Raw genomic sequence first — 20781 nt, forward strand, 5'->3', positions numbered from 1 at the left:
AAGGGAGGCACGGACCGTCAGGCCGCAGGTTTGTCATCTGACCTAGGGGCCGGACGTCTGGTACTCCAGGCCTGTTTCCTGGGCTTGGACGATTTCTTGGTCCCAGCCTGTCGTGGAAAGGACTGTGCTTTAGGCCTACCTTGGACCCTGTGAGGCCGAAAGGACGACATACCAGCACTTGAATGCATCGTAGCAGACGGGAGACATGCAGATTTTGCTGCTGCCAACGTAGCTACTATTTTGTCCAGATATGGACCAAATAGGACCTCTCCATTGAAAGGCAGACCTTCTAATCCCTTTTTGGAATCAGCGCCCGCCTTCCAAGAACGCAATCATAAGGTGCGACAAGCAGCCACAGCTGCAGAGGAAATCCTAGAGGTGAGCATACAAATATCTAAGGCTGCTTCATTGATGTAAGTGGCCGAGTCTCGGAGACTGCCCACCAACTCGGCCTGTTCAGCCGAACAGTCAGAGTCCAAAGACGCCTCCAAACTATCCGCCCAGCGCTCCATAGCTCTGGCTACCCAACACACGGCCATAGCCGGTCTGGATGCTCCCCCTGCCAGGGAATAAACAGATTTGAGGCAGATCTCCACCCTGCGGTCTGTGACATCCTTCAAGGATGACATCGAAGGCATAGGCAACGTGGGACTTCTGACTAGGCGTGTGACATGTGAATCCACCTGCGGAGGGGATTCCCACTTAGAAAAATAATTGTCCGCAAACGGATAAGCCACGGCTAAGCACCTCTGGGGCTGATACCGTTTTCCTGGATTTTTCCACGCCTCCTCTAAATGATCCACTAATTGATCAGAAAGAGGGAACACCGTAGCCTCACCCTTAATATCCTTAAAAAAGGCATATTTGGATTTGGCCACCGGAGGATCCTCATCCTCAATAACTAAAGCCGTGCGGACTGCCCGAATAAGACCAGGGATATACACCTTGGACTTCGCGTCCGGCTCTTTGGTACGGAGAGGTTTTTGGTCAGATAGACTAGTGGGGCCGGCTTGAGACGGTGGGAACGCCTCCGTCTGGCAGGGACGCCCCCGGCACGCCCACCAAAGGGGGCGTGCTGTCAATCAACATCGACAGCACGCCCCCTTTGGTGCGAGACCCGGAGCGATGGAGAGCTCCCTCCGTCATGCGCAGTGGAGGAACATCGACCCGCTTGCGAGCGTACTGCCGCTCACGAGCGGGTCTGAATGACCCCCTATGTTCCCAATAATCTGGATCTACATGGACATAGAAACTTTGCAACCTGTCTTGAGCTGAGGTGACAGACTGGCAGGAGCAGAGAGGAGAGTTGGTGATGTAGATCTGTCAGGGTGGGATGTAATGGGCATTACTGTTTGGCATAATGTGTAGTTGGCATTACTGTGTGCACAATGTACTATTAGGGGCATTACGGTGTGGCATAATGTGAAATAGGGGCATTATGTTGTGGCATAATTTGTTATAAAGGCATTACTGTATGTCATGTGTTATACGTGGCATTGTTGTGTGGCATGTGTAAGGGGCATTGCTGTGCGGCATAATGTTGTAAGGGGTATTATGGTGTGGTATAATGTGTAAAAGGGGCATTCCGGTGTGGCATACTCTGTTATAAGTGGCATTACTTAGTGTGTCATAATGTGTAAGGTACATTACTGTATCATGTAACCACACACCTTAAACGTCGTCTTTGGGTGTGTTTGATTTTTATTTTTTTGGTCTGCCTGAAACTTTTTTGGCATGGGGGAGCAAAATTTATAGTTAAATTTATAGTTAGGCCACTAATGCCAGCCCTGTTCTATTCTAAAGTATGTTTTGACTGAGGTTTGGCGGCGGTTTTGCTATCTGCAGATTTACTAAGGACAAAACCGCGTCAAAACTGCCGTCAACACACATTTTAGAATAGAAAACAGGGCTGTCATTCTGAAACATACCCAATTTTTTTTTTTTTTAAATTTATAAATAACGTGACTGACGTCACTAGTAGTATATGGTTGGACTTACAGCCATCTCTGGACTTCTCAATCTGTTCCCGCAGAAAACGATCCTTGTGAAGGTTAACATCGCCAAACCAGAAGTCCACCTGCTTAGCAATGTCGGTGAGTATCTGCTTCACCCGAGAACGCTTCTTCTTCTCACGGTCCTTCCTCGTTTCTGTGCTTTCATCTTCCTTTAGCTTGCTCCTTGGTGTATCCATCTCAGTTATCAGGTCCGCTACATAAATATACAAAAAGATATATGTTAGGACAGGCATATATATTTGCCACATGGCTATACTTAATAGGTATCCATGTCATAAGCTTCTTTCAAAGTACAGCATTTCACAAAGGTCACAATTCCATTTGTACACATTTTGGGAGAACAACAGAATCAAGCAGGAACATTTTTAGCCCCTTAAGCAGTTATTTTCTTGCGATTACCAGACCATGACACCCTTATACATAGGAATTCCAGAGATGGGGATTCTAATGCCCAGATCTTCCCCATAATGGAATCAACACAACAAGCTCCTCAATTCATTTGGCAAGCCGTCTGGTTTTCAAGATGGTATACATTGAGCTACCATATTATCCCTACACAATTTATTCAAAAACGTAAGAAAAGAAAAGTAAAAATGCATTAGTATTGTCAAGTGCAGATTTTTGCTGTTTTGGAAAGGTAGATTATGTTGAAGGAAGAACCACAAAGTATATCTTGACTATGGTTAAAAATTGTTTTACTCGCATTTACTTTTAGGTCATTTTCATGAAATTTCAAGAAAAGATTTTTTTTGGCCATACTGGGAAGTTTGGCTATGTTGTGTGAGGAAAAATAAGTAAACTAACACTATTTCCCAGAAAACTCAAAATCTTCTTATATAAAAAGGTATAATTTGTGTGGGTACCACATAAACAATTATGGATATTAATGTAAAATTAAGCTCTGTAGTGAGGGGCCAAAGCAAAATACACTCCATAGGCAATGAAGCTTTATGGCAGTGGAAACCAAACTCAGGGGGGAGATGTATTAGATCATATAACTTGCCGCTATAACTCTTTCTGCTTCGCCTCTTTACCAAGGCCAAGCAGGTAGTACTACCGAAGAGATGTATGAACATCTCGTCTGCCGGACTGGGGGAGTGACACCCCCCCTCCCCCCTCGGTGATCCCTGCCACGGCACACAGCATATAGGCCTAGTGCTGTGTCTGTCCTCCCGGCCAACTCCACTGGGCATACGCAAGATCTTGCAAGCATCGCAAGACCTCTTGAGCAGCCCAGAGCCCGGCAGTCGCCACAGCCAGTTATAGGGCTGTTCCTGCTGCGGTGTTAGGGCAACAACAGCGACAGCTGTCGGACTGGTCAGTGCCAATGACCGTTCATACATTGGGTAGCACACCCGCATGCTATCTTGTAGAGGAATCGGTATGAAATCACGGCAGTCGGGATGCCTGCTGTCAATATACCAACAGTGGCATCCCGATGTTCAGAAACTCGACAAGGATCTGGTAAGTATGGTAAACAACCCCCCCCCCTTTCTCCCCCTAACCCTCTGTTCTGCATCCTAACAATAACCCTCCCCACCACTAGGCATAACCCTAAACACCCCCCCACACCTATAGGCCAAGAGCTAAACAGCCCCGCTATATTAACGATTGGCATCCCGACTGTCAGCATCTCCACTACTGCCGGTGTTCCGGCGCCGGTCTTCTGGCCAGGTAGTGGCATTCCAGCGCCGGGATTTTGTCAGCCGCTATGCCGGCTGTGGGTAGCAGACCCGATAACACCCGATAACATCTATTTTGTCAGAAAGGAGTCTTAGTCGCAATGCAATGTGACTAGGATGCACCAGGAAACTGAAATGCGATACTTGTATATCTGTGTGCTACTGAGTCTCTGAATCAGCATACGAAGTGCTATGATGCAACGGCCGCAGCTTTTTTCTAAGTTCCGTTCACAGATATAAGAGTGTTGCATAACAAATTAATCAGCACAGTCTCCTGGCACGTTGTAGTCGCATCACATTGCAACTAAGACTAATTTTCTGCAAAAAAAGATGCTCGATCTGTTTGGCGCAACTGCAACAAAGATGTAAAACCCAACCCCACATAGGGGAGAAGCGGTATCAGCGCACACATGTTACATATCTAATTAATCAGCAGTCACCTGGCGTGTCGTAGTCACATCACATTGCAACTAAGACACATTTTCAGCACAAAAAGATTCTAGAAGCTAGCAGAGTTGCATAGGACCTGGCGGCCTAACTCACGCCAGGCATATCGCGCTGCATGGCTTATTGAGGACACATCTGTACCTCAGTCAGTTTGATTATACCATCTATACACAAGCATGGATAGCCTTAAAACTTGGACTGTTCGGGTGCCTTGAGAACAGTTTGGGAACCCCTGCTTTATACTTTGGTTAGGCGAAGAGCATTCACAATTGCAATTATGAGGTTGCCCTACGTGAGCTAAACCTATTTAAAGTTGCACAACCACCTAGGAAAATATTCACGTAAAATATGACCTGCTAATTAGCCCTTTATTACAGTGGTTACTCAAACTGGGCTCATATTAGAGAAGCAACATCTTGCTGACTTCCCAAGGGGACAGTGAGCAGACCAACTGTATGTAATATAGGCAGTAATTGCAATTAATATGCAAGTAAAAACGCTTATAAACAGCATTGTGTTTATGAATGTTTGTGTTTTCATGTGTTCGGTTGTTTTTAAATATGCATTATCTTGTTCAAGCCACGTGCATGTGTAAAGGTTTATTGACAAATAGACAACACATTTACTGGGGTGCAATATTCAATTATTTTTGGGCGCCCATGCATATCGCGCCCAAAGTTTGGGAGCCCAAAACAGGGCTTTAAACGGGTTTAGCCGTTTTACACAGCTAAACCCTTTCTATTTGACCGTGACATGCATGAGTGCCTAAAAATAACTGAATATCGCACCCTGATCTCACATCACTTTAGACAGGAGATAGGGTATGCTAAAACAATTGAATTGCCCTAATACATACAGGGTACTGCTAGCACTCACCCGTTCAGGGTTACATAAAAATCTGATTTTTTTAACATAAAAAAAATAAAAAATAATCGGATTTGATTTAAATCAGATTTTTTTTAAATAGGATTTTTTTATTAACTTTTTTTTTTAAAGTAAACTGTTTGATTTTAGATGTTTACACCTTGTTTTTAGTAATACATGAACAATTTTTGAAGTGAGAAGAGTAACAAAATGAACACAGTAAAATAAATACACACTAAACAGTTGCATCAAGAAGTACAATTAGGCTCTGAATTTCACTCAAATCAGTTGTTTGAGTCTAAGTCAAACATGTACATGTCTTTGCACACGTCCTCACATTTGTCCTCAAAAGGCTCTGTAGCATGCAAACAGCATAGCTGCTTTTTCATTTCCTAATCTGTTGCGTGTTTTGGATTGTACAAAACTGTACAGTGAAAAAATCCTTTCAATACCTGCACTTGATGAAACTGCGGTGAACATCTGCTTTAGAAGATTTACTACAGAAGTGTCTAACTGAAGATGAGCTGCGTAGGACATCCACCAGGCTAGAGGAGATACTTGGTGTAAAGTGTCCACTTCAAACATATATGGTGCAAATGGTTTCATGGATGCACGAAAGTTGATGACCAGCATAATTTGACGATTATTAACATGAGCAAACTCTATAGCAGTCTCAATTTTAGCAGGACTAAGCTTTTCATTCCCCTATACCTAGGATCAAGTAGATTAGCCAGCAAGTGGTCATCGGTGAGTGAAATTTTAGCTCTTGCCTTTGCCATCTTTACTACATTGCTGTGGTGACCACTCTCTTCAAGATCATCTAACAGCTTCTTCCACACTTGTACGACATCACTGATTGTTCAGTTGCTTCTTTGTGCACAATCCAGGGCTACATTTAAATCATTTTATTTAAATCGTGTAACCCTGAACCCGATATTTTAAAATCAGTTTAATGTTTTATTGTGATATATTTATTATGAACATGTATTACTAAAGAAATATTTTTAATATCTTCAGCCTATTGTTTTCCAAATGGGGAGCAGACATATACATTTTCTTTGAATTGGATACAAATTAAACCAAGTGAAGTGATTTTTTTTATTTTTGGTCCTAATTGTAAGCAATATATGATTTTCTGGGAGCATTAGTAAAGGTACACATCAGAACAACATACAAAAGATGTGATGGTCGTTTCAATTTCTCTTCATCCCAGGACACAAGATGCTAGGTGCGTACACACTGGGCGATTAAAGTGGACGACTGAACGATAACGTTATCGTTCAGTCGTCCACTTTATAGTCCATTTTTAACCTCAAAACGATGAACGATAACGACGACGGGCATTCCCGCGGGTCGTTTGTCATTATCGTTCATCGAGTAAACATGCAGGCCAACCAGACGATGTCGTCAGGTTGCTGCATGTTGAGGAATGGAGGGGAGAGCCCGGCGCTGAACGATATCGTTAATATCGTTCAGCAGCTGTGCTTAATGTCATGGACGACATTGAGCACACCCTGCCGGGGACACACTAGACGATATCGCTCAGGGAGCATATCGTCTAGTGTGTACGCTCCAAGTGAGCGTACACACTCGGCAAGCTTCAGAATGACGGCACAATATATCATGTTGGAGCTGTGTACCCAATTAATCTTTTCTTCTATATGCAATCATCGTGGAATTAACGGTCAGTTCAGGTGATGTCTTCAGAGGAAAGATTCTTATGGTGTTCCGATTGAGCGTACACACCGAGTGATGTGCACCACATCGTATACGACATCTGCCCATCTGATGTGCAGTACATCAGATGTGAAGATGTGATGAATGACCGTGAAGATATGTGACGAGATGAAGATGCGTGACCGCACGACTGAGCGTACACACTATGCAATGTGAATGACGACGTTTTCAGGCAAATTGGAACAGCATACAGTATATTGTCCAATATATCGCCTAATGTGTACCCGGCCTAAGAATACATTTATACAAACCAGAGTAGAAAGGCATTTTGGTTTCAGGGAACCACAAATGTCTTATCACTATATTAACTTAATCTTTTAAACAGACATTATATTGCAGCAGCCTCTATTCAATGAAGCATTTTTTTTCAATGACTTGAACACAATGATATAACTTTACTGCATAAGTCTATATGGCAGAGACTTAAACTATATCAGCAAACATTTAATCATACTGGTCTCTTTTATGGCACCTATTAATTTTTTCTCTGTAAACAGCTTTTCTGAAGTTGAGATGTTGTCACAACTAGATATGACTTCGGTGCCATCTACTGGTTGTTTTTTTATCCTGTTTTATTACATTTTCCAATGAAAGTAAAAACAGTTCCAAATATGTAATGCCATTACAGAATTGACAAACTAGCAGTTGAAGAATATACAGCATAAAATTCAATATACAGTATTTCAATGTAGAAGCGCAAAACAAGCAGATTAAACTTGGAATATATCACAGCACATGCTCACAATGAAGCAAGTAAAATAAAGGGTGGTCCATCCATAAGTGTGGAAACACCCTTATAAAAACAAAATGAGTAGGGAAATAATAATCCAGTGTCTACACATATGATACGGGAGTGGGGAAAACTATTTAGGGTATATCACCAGTATGGCTGTCATCTTGAGGTCGGCCATCTTGTATGCAAAGAATTGTTTTAACAGATCTTTCTTTATTCATTCTCGAGTTTTTAATTGCAGGTAGTGACTTTAAGGACAATGGCACTAACACAAAGAGAACATGTTGAGATTGTCTTGATATCGAAGCACACGTGCCATTGCAAATGATTTTAACGTCACCCAAATAGACCACCCATTAGTCACAAATTTAAAGACACCGTGCGCACTCTCTGCCAGCACCCTGCCCACACTCTAGTGGGAACACTATATTCAATTAATCTTTTCTCTTGTACACACAATGCAATCCAATGGAGTGTCTTTCGCGGACAGTCCACCACGCCGATCACGCTTGACATGCGGTTATTTTCCCAATCAGTCGACGGGTATGACATTCAGCATTTTGCAAAGGGGGGGGGGTTGGCTTTGTGGTTTAATATGGTTGCGATTTAATACGGTGGATTTCAAGCCAATTTTCCCTGAAGATCTATGGCGATTTCGAATTTGCTGAAAAAAAACAGTAGCTTAAATATTGGAGGCTATTACCTGTCCCCTATAGATATCTTTTAAAAAAAACAACCTCTATTGATACATATAACAGTGACTTGTTACAATTTCCTTAAGGGTTTTAGTATGTAGCCTAAGACAAAGAAAATGTTTTTCAACAAGTGGCATGTTGTGTGTAACCACTAGCAGGGAGGTTTACTATTTCAAAGTACTAATTTGAGAATGTAGGACAGACTAAAGCACAGCTTCACAAACTCCGCCAATAGGGCTATTTCACACACGCTGGTTTTCACTGGCCGACAAAAAAAAAAAAACAGGCAAAGTTGGCAGTTTTTTCCGGGCAATAAGTGTCTTTCAAATTCAACGGCTTTGAGACGTTTTTTATGCTGTGGGTTTTTTTTCTCTTCATTTATTAGGCATGCACAGCAGCAGCACAAGCTCAGAAAATCCGGCCGGAGTGTAAAAGGAAACATTGTAATATATACTTGACTGACTTGCAGTGACGGCACAGCAGCCCTCACTGTCAATGGATATTCCAGGCTGTAACACGGCGACATTGCCGTGTGAAAGGACCCACAGCAGGTTTTTTGCCGGCCGGTGAAAACCAGTGTGTGAGAAATAGCCATTACAGTCCAGATTTTAAAGATATCCAGGCTTGAGTGCAGATGGTTAAATCAAATTGACTGAGTTTCTAATTAAGTCACCTGTGCTCAAGCATGGATATCCTTAAAATCTGGACTGTAATGGCAGAGTTTGGGAACCTATGTACCAAAGGATAAAACCCCAAAATAAAAATTATAGGTGGATTTCATAAAAATGATCTAAAACACCAAATTTGTATTTATCTTTGGTCAGTCTGCTTTTAGAGTATTGCTCAGCTATCCCCAATTCTTCAAATGAATGAAGGAAGAAGCATTAAAAACATCATTGTGTGCATGGGTCAATTCTGAGTAACTCTAGCCCAAAGCAAAGTGGATGGTATATTGGGTGATTTATTAGATAACAATAATAGTGCATACACACGGTCAGATTTTTCCTTCAGTTCTGAACGATAATGATTTAAAAATCGTTCAGTCACTCATATCTGAAGGAAAATCTGACATATCTGAACGTTGGACGATGAACGATGCGCGTTCCCGTTTGTCAGATAACGATATCGGACATCTGATGTGTTTGCAGTCAGACTTGGACGATTCCATTCATTTTAATGCAGTCAAAAATCGTTCAAAACTTTGGTAAATTCGTTCAAATTGTTCATCTTACAAATCTGACCGTGTGTATGCTCCATTAGAAGGCAAACGAAGTGAGCAGACTGGAATGTTATTATATCTCAAATGGCAGACTGTGTATATCTAAATTTAGGCCATGTGCTCCTGGACTTGGGCTGTGCTTACACCAGTTTAAATAAGTCCTGGTTTGTATTTTGTGTGTTCTTGTATGTCAGAACTTTGAAAATATTTTACTGTTTTTAGAAAGTAGGCTGCACAGTGAGAAACTACTAGAGACGGGAGTGGGCAGAGCAGAGAAAATTAGGGGAAAGGTGAAGAAAGTGAAAAAGTGGGGCTGCGGGGGGAGAAAAACCAAGGAAAGATTACAGAATTTATCTTATCTGTATACCAAACATAATTATGAGGGAGATGCATCAAAGCTACTATAGAGTGGAGACGTTGCCCATAACAATCAATCAGCTTCAATCTATAATTTTATAGAATGCAATAGATAACTGCTAGCTATGGACAACTTTTCCACTTCTCTCTTTAGAAGCTTTGATACATCTCCCCCTACGTCTGACTGTACGGTATAACTTCTAGGGGTCAATCCTATTAGGTGCGAGCGAGGGGGCAAGTTGGTGTCGCAATGGTGTGGAAATGAAAACACACAACTCTCGCCCCACACAGGACAGGGAAAAAAAATCGTGCCCTTTTTTGTAGTATTCGGGATTGAAAAAATAAGAGTTTTGGTAGACTTACCTAGATAACTTTTGTTGAGGTCCATAGGGTTACCATGGGGATATTATGGTTGGAGACCAGGCACCAAACAGTTAAAGCTTCAGCTCCCAGGATGCCTTGGGTCCTCCTCCATATATACCTCACCCCTAGTCATAGGATTTAAGTTTAGTTAACAAGCCACAAGGCAGGAGAAGGAAGAGCAATCATACATCAGAAACACTCTTACACAAAATGAAGGAATCTGTGCCCAAAAGAAAAAAAAATGTACCCCTGCAGCCAGGTGAGTCAGGGTGGGTGCCCTGTGGATCCTATGGACCTTGAAGAAAAGGTTATCTAGGCAAGTCTACCATAACTCTAATTTTCTTCTTCAGGGTCCATAGGTATCCACATGGATATCATGGGGATGTCCTAAATCAGTTCCCCTAGGGTGGGGGATGCTCCTGAGCAGAAAGGAGAACTCGTTGCCCAAAGAAAGCATCCTGAGAGGCAAAAGTATCAAAGACATAAAACCTAAGAAAAGTGTGGACAGAGGACCACGTGGCTGCCTTGCCCAATTGTTCAGCAGAGGCACCATGGCTAAATGTTCACGATGGCCCTACAGGCAAAGTAGAATGTGCTGTCACTGTACTTGGGACAGGGAGATCAGCCTGTGTTTACACCTGAGAGATAGCCATGCATAGCCATCCCGCCAGAGTCTGCTTATTAGCTGGCCATCCTCATTTGTGAAAACCATATAATACAAAAAGAGAATCTGATTTAGAGAGTTTGTACGCTCCACATAGATACGGAGAGCACAAACTACATCCAGGGAGGTTTCACTTACAGAAAGATCTGGAGCCTGAAAAACTAGAACTACAATTTCTTCATTTACACAAAAATGGGACACTACCTTAGGAAGGTAACTCTCCCTAGTATGAAGAACAGCCTAGCAGATCCTGCCATAGAGGAAGAGGATACAGAGTGTCTATAGACAGATTCTGTATGTCGGTGAACCAATGACGTGTGGGCCAAGCCGGAGCCACCGGTATTACTGTTCCGCCTTCCTGCTCGAATTTCCTGAGAACTCTTGGGAGGAGTGAAATCGGAGGAAAGAGATACGCCTGCTTGAAGTCCCATTTTACTGCCAGTGCGTCCACAAAGGCTGCTGATTTGTCTCTGGACCTAGACCCGTACCTGGAGACCTTGTGGTTGTGAGGTGATGCCATGAGATTTCTGGCAGACCCCATTTGTTTAACAGAAGCTGAAACGCTCCCAGATGGAGAGACCACTCTCCGGCGTGTATGTCCTGGCGACATGGGAAGTCCGCTTTCCATTTGAGTATTCCCGGAATGAATACTGCCGAGATGGCCGGAAGAAAACGTTCTGCCCAAAATCAGAACCCTTGTCACCTCTTTCATGACTGCATAACTTCTTGTGCCTCCCTTGTCGCAATGTCGACTGGATCTGGAACGGCTTGCCCTGAAGTAGGTCCTGTGCCCTGATAAGTGCTTTGTATACTGCTTGCAGTTCTAGAATGTTTATTGGCAGATTACTTTCCTGATTTGTCCATCTTCCCTGAAAGGTGTGATGACCTGTCACTGCTCCCCATCCGAGAAGACTGGCATCTAGTGACCAGTTCCCAATTTGGAATCCAGAATGGGCACCCTTTATTCAGGATGATCCTTTCTCAGCCACCACAGGAGGGAGTGACGAACCTCTGGAGTAAGAAGGATCCTATGGAACTTCATTCAATGATACTGTCCATTCCACTTGGAGAGAATCAATCTTTGCAGAGGCCTGGAATGGAACTGAGCATACCTCATAATGTCAAAGGTGGATACCATTGATCCCAGAACCTGCATTGCTAGAATGAATACCCTTCGCTTTCGAAGCAGCTTGCGTATTCGCAATGATAGGACCACAATCTTGTCCTCTGGCAGAAACACTGGTCTGTGCCTGAGAACCCAGAAGAGCTCCCAGATGTATCATCTGCTGTGTTGGAGAAAGTGAATTATTCAAATTGATGTCCCAGCTGTGCTTTTGTAAGCAGGCTATGGTCAGTTGAAGATGGTTTTGTATAACAACCGGAGTCTGTGCCATTGTCAGGTCGACCAGATATGGCAGAATTCTGACTGCCTGACTCCTAGAGGCCGTCACGACTGACATTTTTTAGGTAAAAACCCGGGAATCCGTAGATAGGCCAAAGGGTAGAGCCTGAAATTGGTAATGCTGAAGGACAGCAAACATTAAGAATTGCTGGTGGGATGGTATAATAGGAACATGCAGATATGCATCAGTAATCCCCCGGCTCCATTGCCAAAATAACTGATCGGAGAGTTGCCATACGAAACTTGGGTGGATAAACCTGTTGAGAGTTTTCAGATTCTGTATAAGGCGATAAGCCCCTTTCGGTTTCTGAACCAGAAAGAGAGTAATAACCCCTTACCTGTTTTGACACAGGAACCGGGACTATTACCCCCGCCTGCAGCAGGGAGTGCATGGCTTCCTGAAAAGCCAAGGCCTTGACCGCATCTAATGGGAGATCTGTGCAAAAGAACTTCTGGGGAGGATGCCTCCTGAAAGTGAGGGCATACCCCTGAGAGACCACTTCTCGGACCCAGACAAATGTTGTTGTTTAATGTCAACAATCCACAAACGAAGAAGTCGGCCTCTCACCCTGAGATCCCCCAGGAGGAGACCCGCCCCATCAGGCAGAGGTATGTCGTCCGGATACATCAGTGACCTGTTCGGATACAGGAAACTTTATTTTGACCACCTTCTGGTGGTGTTTAAACACTGGAGCCTTCTTACTAAGAGTTGGTTTATCTTCCTGAATATCTAGGATTGATTTAGCCACCTTCACCAAAGAAGGAACATCCACTGTGGACGGATGGTTCTCCTCCCCCAAGCTAAACCCTGGAGATGAACCTTGCACATTATCCGATTCCTGTGATCATGCGTCTAAATCCATATGTTGAACAGATTGATAAAAAGATAACTTGCGCTTAGGCGCCTTAGTAACTACCGGTCAGCTATCCACTTTAGATGGTGCCATACTCTGACTAGAATGGGCAAAAACATCCTTCCAGGAAGGATGCATAGGAGGTGCAGACATAGCATGCTGTGTACACCCATCCAAGGCGGCATAGTGGGAGCAGCCATACGATCTACAAACTGCTTCATTACCTGGTGTGAAATACTACATCTGCTGACGCCACGTGGACGCACCTTGCGTATGGCTATATGCAAATGTGAACGCACGGTGTACAAAACATGTGATGCACATATGGACGCACTATGAACACACTGTATGATGCATACATTATACCTTCCCTTACTGTAACACTAACAGTATACATAACAGTTGCTATCTTTATATCAAATTATAATGTATATTACAGAGTAATAAATATCTAAGCATAATAAGTTTACGTGAAAGCAAATGAAAACACACACACCAGTTTCTGTGGTCCAAAGCACAAAAGTAAATATCATATTGAAAGAATATATAACATTATTATTACAAGTATTACAGCGGTACAATACAGTTTCAAGAAAGAGTCAGAGTTACAATACCACTTACGTTCGCATGCGCCCCCCTGGAATCCAGAGCTCAGTCGTCACCAGATGACTGGTAGAAATACAGCTACTACTTTCTGGATCTGGGGAGCCCACTCTTATACTGTTAAAATATGGGTGTCCCTAATGACAAGATGTGTCTCCTTACATTGGTCCAGGGTACGGGATGTTTCCAGTTTACTGGGGGTCATTGGCTGCTTCAAGCAGTGGGTGATGCTTAGGCTTCAGGATGCCATGAAAGGAATTTCCTCTGGGCTCCCTCCAAAAAGCTAGCTCAAATCATCCATTGTTATGTGTTATTATTAAACATAAATCCGGTGTTGACAATATCTGCTTACTACTATGTGCGACAATCTATTTGCAATCTCCGGAATACTGCTACCACAATATGATACTAAACATGATATTAATATGTGGTTCCATCCCTGAACTATATGTATGTTGTGAACTACAAACACTGGGATATATGATAATACATTGGACATGTAATATAAATGTCTAATTCTTCCTATATACATACATAGTGAATTTTCTAAAAAATAACAAAATAGAGTTTGGTTTGGTTTGAAGAAATGTCTCAAAGAAAGTTAGTTGTGACTAATAAAACCAATCTCTCACAGCCACAAGAATGAGCATTGTTGCTGCAACTTGCTGGTATATCACTTGTCACTTGCAAAGTTAAATATTTGTTTAGGAACTATTTCAAAAAAACATCGTCAGAAATAAAACATCACCAATCGTCATTTTAGATACACGGTAATATATACATATATTTCAAAGAAAGAAATACATTAATTTAGATATAACACACACATATACATATATATATTCCTGCAGATGCATTTTTCTCCACTGTGTGACCGTATGGAAACCTGTTCCTTACATAATTGTTAAGCTATCTATCTCACAAAACAATGGATTTGGGCATTCGTGTGCTCAGGTGTGTGTATACGATACGTATAATTAAGATCATATCTCAGTACAGCAGACCTGTGGAGGTCATTAAACTAGTTCATCCATTGTCCAGTGAGGGTCAGCTTATTTGTACCTTAAACACAGGGAATGCTAGTGAATAGAAATTAAACATTTTATGACACCATTGTTGTTTGTTCCAACTTGGGCCAGCAAACATGATTCTGTGAAACTATGCCAGTTTAATGCATAGTCATTATTATTATTTAATATATTTAATTTATCTCTGACTTTGACACTGGGAAAAAAGAGGATACCTAAAAAGGCTCTTGTCCAGGGACAGGTAAACTAGACTGGTGAGGTGGCTCTTTATAACAGACAACACACACACCATCCTAAATGTTCTGAGGTGACAAATAGGCCATACATGATTTACATGAAACCAGCACAAGGGGCTCCCCCTCCTGTATCCCTTTATCTTTTGACATGTTCAATAAAGGTAATAATTGCAATGTTATGTGACAGCCTTCACAAAATCTTAATGAATGTGAAGTACTCAGAGAAAAATCTCCACCCGAAGAGGATGGAGAAAAAAAAAAAGTGATAACTATAAGTAACAGACAGAAATAAAAGACAGTGTCCATACAGCAGCTAGCAAACAGTCACATACAATGCATATGTAATAAAATTACAATCGACTCTAAATCAACTTACTCAAAGGAATGGTAGGATATAGAGCACTATATATCTTAACCAAGGGAGTGGTATATAGGGAGACTGACCCAAACCCTCCTGAGACCAATAGCTACAGGGTGCACTGAGCGTGGACCGTGAGCGTCTCATACACGTGGAGGGTAGGCGGAGCAACCCAGACGCACGAAACCCTTCGTAAGGACTGCATCTGGGTCGGGGGAGCGCCTACCTTCCCTAAGCTGCGTTAACCAGTAGGGCACGCTGGCCTCATGGCAGAAGCGTCTGCTGCCGATCCCCGGCGTCAGACAATATGGCCCCGTTGGTATAGTGAGGACACAGACAATCCCGGGCCCTGACTGCAGCGGCTTCTGGCAAGTCTCTGACACCAGAAGCAAGGACTGCCGCACGAGATTCCCCGTAAGTGAGTAATCGCCTTACCTGACATCTATGTGCGTCTGGTTGCAGCATTGCTGCTAGCAAGCTCAGCTGTGACCTGCCGAAAATTACCAGCCCAGTTATTGGTGTTGTGGCCAGGCGGAGGCAGATGGAGTCGCAGTACATGAGTCTCAATTCAGACGCTCAGTACTGCCAACCCAAAAACATGAAAATAAAAAAAAACAATAAAAGCTTAGGATTGCAGTCCCGTTACAAAGGTGCGTCTTGATCCTGCTGCAACAAATGAACAACTGAAATCCTATGGCTAGGTATAATGTATAATATATTTATTATATGCGGACCCGAGTAATCCTGGGAGCTGAAGCTTTCACTGTTTGGTCTCTCCAACCATAATATCCCCATGGTATCCCTGTGGATCCCTATGGACCCAGTAGAAGAAATCTCAATCCTGGGATTGAATTGTAAAACGATATCCTTCCTTCCCCCTTGTCCCCACCTGGCATCCCTCTCCCTCCTCCCCCCTTCACTTACCTTTGCCACGCAGTGGTAGTCAGAAGGGGCTTCTCGGGCGCGTCGTCCAGTCGCCTCCCAGGCTCAGCTGTACTAGAAGACCTGTCCTGTAATGCGGCTGCTCTCAGTCACTGATTGGCTGGGAGCGCACCGCACACTGAGGACCAGATAATGCATCTAGAATTAAGAAGGCAAGTACTAGCCCTCTGCCCCCAGCCCAATCTACAGTGTGCTTCGAATCCCATAATACCCGGTATAAATAAATTATAATCCCTGGTATTTTTAGGGCTGTAAAAACGTCCTGCTTCCTTAATCACGGATTGTTGTATGCAGCATTATGGGGCTGTAAACAAAAACTAGTGAGTACGGAGACACTGAAAGTGCGGCTAATAGGACCCTCTTCCCCCAGTGACCAGTATCAGTTAATTCATTTATAATCACTATCCCCTATATTTTTTTAATTGGGGCATTACATCCCCTTCCACCCACCCCACTATGGGGCATTACCCTCCCCACATGCAGAGTGCAGTGGAGCGTGTGTCAGGGAAGACTGACAGAGACCAGAAAAATGTGCAAACAGCCGGACTATTCGCAGGAATCTGCTCGCCACCCTAGGAGGGTGCAAGCAGAAATTATTGGCGTCCGCAGTATTGACGCCCGAACGGAGCAACAATTGAATTGCTCTGTTGGGAGCAGGGTGCCCAAAAAACAATTGAATTCTCCCCACAGGTGAGAACAAATGTGCTCTAATGACGGGGATAGTGTTGGGAGACCATAAAGAAAGAGGGCTCTGTCTGTGAGGGTTTACAAAAGAGAAAGTAGAATCCAAGAGGGTCACCTGGGAGAGAGGGTAGGTGGATTTGCAAGAACAGAGTATTATGAGGGCTGATAGGCTTTTATGAAGTAGTGAGTCTCAAAAGCTCATTTAAAAAGAGGTGGAGGCTGGCGGTTAGTCTGACAGAGGGTGGAAGTGAGTTCCAGTTTGCATTTGTGATTGGATTGTACATTACATGGTAAATGCAGCCTTCGTTTTCTTAATGAATAAGACTGTCCAGGCACTAGTCTATCCCGTGTATAGGATATAATTTTATCACAGCACTATACAATGTACAAGCTGGCTCATCATGTCTCTTTAGCATTTACCACTATAAGCCACTTGTTGTGCTACAACCGGGACTTGTTACATGCAATGTGTACTAGTAATAGCTGTATACTCACTGTGCAACTGCCGGGCAGTAGTGTGGGTGCTATCCGCAGCTGACTGGTGCGAAGAGTTCTAATAGCCGCCTGCAGCGCCCCGCAAAACAACAATCACACAGTGTTATTATAATTACCAGTAGTACAGAACCCGACCCTGCCGCTCAGCAGCAGCAATGACTATAGCCCAGCCAATCCCAACATCAGTGCCACTGAGAGAGCGGCAGGCCGTAGCCTGACGCCATAGCCTACGCGTCACGGCGCTTCTCAAGACCCCACCACGGGCGCCCTCATTTGCGCCTGCGTTACCATGGTAACAACGCTCTGCCAGATGCTTGCCGGCACCCCTGTCCGTCTGCAGAGCAATATCAGCGGTAGGTGTCACCACAAACACATGACAGATCATACCTGCCCGAATCTAACCGGGTCAGGAACACAAACAGCAGCACCTATATCTCCGGGGCGGCGCTGGGTTATGACGTAAACACGCGGGAAAGATGAGTAAAGCTGCTGCTCGTGATGGTGGGTGTGCGTGTCTCTTAGATTAGTGTCACACAGATCACACACACGGAGAGCGGTCTCTCTAAGCAGGTATTGCTGGGGTTTTACCCGGGGATCTTCAATAATAGTTTTAAAATCTACAGTATTACGTTCAAGAATGATTAGTATCTCCCAAACAGTCCCCGGGAATCCTTCCCGCCTCTCTTTCTGTAGCTCAGCTGCTGCGCAGTGATTGCTGGAGAAGGCAGTGTCGGATCATAAATTGTGTATGCAGATGGCTTACTGACTGTCTTCCTGAATATTGTGTGTGTGTGTGTGTGTGTGTGTGTGTGTGTGTGCAGATGGCTTACTGACTGCCCTTCCTGCATCATGTGTATGTATATATTATATATGTGTATGTATATATGTGTGTATGCAGATGGCATACTGACTGCCCTTCCTGCATCATGTGTATTTATATATTATATACTAGCGTTCCGCTAGGCTGTTTTAGCGGGGCGCGGTGCCCTGTCCTTCAGGAGGGCAAAAGGCGCCCTGCCCTCGCAGCCTGCGGATGCCGTCTTCACCCGCGGGTCGGGAAATGTGCGGTGACCCGGTCACTGCCGGTGAATAGACGCCCGGCGCATTTAAAACATGGTGAAAAGTTATCCCTGTTTTTTTCAAAGACTTTTTGAACCTGCGAAAAGTCTTTGAAATTGAATACGGGAATAATTGAAATAGGCAAAAATGACGTTTTTATCGCCGATTCCAACTTTCCGCAGCCTAATTGAATACCCCCTTTAGGGTGAAAATCCCTGTGTACTTATGTTACTGTCCTATCAGTATTTCGTTGGGTATCCTTTATTTTTCAAGACAGCAGCACAGCAACGTGGCATTGAGCCAACCAATGTTTGGAGCTTTTCCTTTATTATGTGGTGCCATGAGACAATTATAGCCTCAATTGTCTTTTATTGGATGGACGCCTGAGATGTACCAGTCTTTTCAAACGGAACCACAAATGTTCTATGGGGTTCAGGTCTGGGCTGTTTCATGGCCATCCTAGCACCTGTATGTCATTCTCCATGAACCACTGTTTGCATATCCGTGCAGTGTGGTAGGGAGCTGAATCCTGCTGGAAAAAAAATGGGGCATTATCTGGAAAAAGAGAAGGTAGAAGTTTTGGTTGTAGGATGGTGTCAATGTACTTTCTGCTGTTCAGTGTGCCATCTATGACATATAGGCAGCCTACAGCATCTGCTGTCATACATGCCCAGATCATAACACTTGTAGGATTCTTTGTTGTCACTTGAATGCAATCTGGATGTATCTCTTGCCCCGATGCGATGTCTCGTATATTTTCTGCCATCACTACCAAATATCGATATCTTAGTTTCATCACTCCATATCACTTGTTTCCACTGACCTTCTGTCCATGGGAGGCAATCGAGAAGCCGACTGCCTAAATACCGCAGCCGGCTTCCCGACTGCCATTTCCCAGCAAGGGTGAAATACCGGGCGTCTAGATGTGGACGCCCGCATTTCCCCGACGCCGGAAGACCGGCGCCCGGCATCCCGATCGTAGGGATGCCGGGCGCCGCGAGCGGACAGCCGCGGGGTGGGAGGGTTAGGTTTAGGGCTCCCGGTGGGGACTTAGGGTTAGGCACACCCCCCCCCCCCCCGGGAGGGTTAGGGTTAGGCTAGGGGGAGGGTTAGGGTTAGGCACCCCCCCGGGGGACTTAGATTTAGGCAGCGGGGAAGGGGGTGGTTAGGGTTAGGCACTTAGAGGGGGGATTAGGCACTTGGGGGGGGGGAAGTTAGGGTTAGGCACCCCTAAGGAGGGTTAGGTTAGTAAATACTTACCTATCCACGATCGGGATTTCCAGCGCTGTCGGGCTTCCGCTGCGTCGCACTCTGCTCCTGTCGGGCTGCCGCTGACGGGAATCGAACCATGCGGCCGGCGGTATTTCATACCAATTCCCTGTCCATGCAATGTGTTCTTTTGCCCACTGTATTAGTTTCTGCTGCTGCTTTTTATTCAGCAATGGCTTTTCTCGGGGAATCCTACATGTTAGTCCAACCTCCGTTAGTCTTCTCCGTACCGTTCTTACATTGACAAAAACACCAGTTGCACTCAGGTCACTGCTAATGGCCGCAGATGACATCCATCTGTCCCTGACACAAATTTGTTTTATTCTCCTATCATCAACAGCTGTTGTGCACTTTTTCCGGCCTTTTCCTTCTTTGTTTTGTATAGATTGTGTTTCCTGATAGCGTAAACAAAACTTTCGTACTCCTGATGTTGTCACATTCCCACCAACTTCTCTCGCAATTGCTGCATGCGAAAGACCATTTTCATGTAACACCACAATCCTGAATCTCTTCCTGGGTGACCAGTCACCACTTTGCCTGGACAACATTGTTGTATTTATTTCTTACACTGTCAATAGCACTAAACAATACACACAAACATCAAACCGTAGTTGCACTTCAGTAACCAAGTTTATTCTGCAAAATGAAACAGCCAAACTGACCTTTCCCACCTTTGAACATGACCCTTCACCTGCTCATAAACGTCAGCTGATTGGTCCTCAGACCGACGATTCCAATTGGCTTGTAGTAGCTGTTACTACAATCCGCTTCTTGAATCTCACGCATCTTTGCTTCTTTGTCTGACTGAAAGTAGCATAACTTCCCTTTGTAATGCAAATATTTGACCTCTGTTTCTTGTGTTGAATTCAGCATTAACTTTCATTTAATTTGATATATGAATCGCTGCACTGCGTGAAGTGTAACAGTTTTTATAAGCATTCAAAGTTGAAAAACATTCAAATTTCAGAATGTGTGCGCAATTTTGCCCATCAGTGTATGTATATATGTGTGTATGCAGATGGCTTACTGACTGCCCTTCCTGCATCATAAGGGCACAGTCGTGCCCTTATATTAA

General features: G+C 43.9%; 2 protein-coding genes across 9 annotated transcripts in view; one reads left to right on the forward strand and one right to left on the reverse strand.

Annotated features, from left to right (window-relative positions):
• The window catches only part of LARP7 (La ribonucleoprotein 7, transcriptional regulator), a 63137-nt gene extending 45287 nt beyond the window's left edge, over positions 1 to 17850 (reverse strand). Inside the window, exons 1-3 of one of the 4 annotated variants that reach the window (XM_088448330.1) lie at positions 17766 to 17833; positions 17379 to 17447; positions 1999 to 2208 (exon numbers count right to left, since the gene is read on the reverse strand). In XM_088448330.1, the coding sequence (XP_088304456.1) occupies positions 1999 to 2191 (193 nt within the window). In that variant the 5' untranslated portion in view covers positions 2192 to 2208; positions 17379 to 17447; positions 17766 to 17833. Of the gene's footprint in view, positions 1 to 1998; positions 2209 to 17378; positions 17657 to 17765 lie in introns of those variants that run through there. The other 3 variants (XM_088448332.1, XM_088448331.1, XM_088448328.1) reach the window with 3 other exon arrangements.
• The window catches only part of LOC148504797 (uncharacterized), a 47838-nt gene continuing 44689 nt past the window's right edge, over positions 17633 to 20781 (forward strand). The window contains exon 1 of one of the 5 annotated variants that reach the window (XM_088448324.1): positions 17633 to 17731. The gene's annotated coding sequence lies outside the window, so the exon portion shown is untranslated. Of the gene's footprint in view, positions 17732 to 17787; positions 17949 to 20781 lie in introns of those variants that run through there. The other 4 variants (XM_088448326.1, XM_088448323.1, XM_088448327.1 and 1 more) reach the window with 4 other exon arrangements.

Source organism: Taudactylus pleione, unplaced genomic scaffold (assembly GCF_031769625.1).
Source record: "Taudactylus pleione unplaced genomic scaffold, aTauple2 ptg000454l, whole genome shotgun sequence".
Lineage (NCBI taxonomy): Eukaryota > Metazoa > Chordata > Amphibia > Anura > Myobatrachidae > Taudactylus > Taudactylus pleione.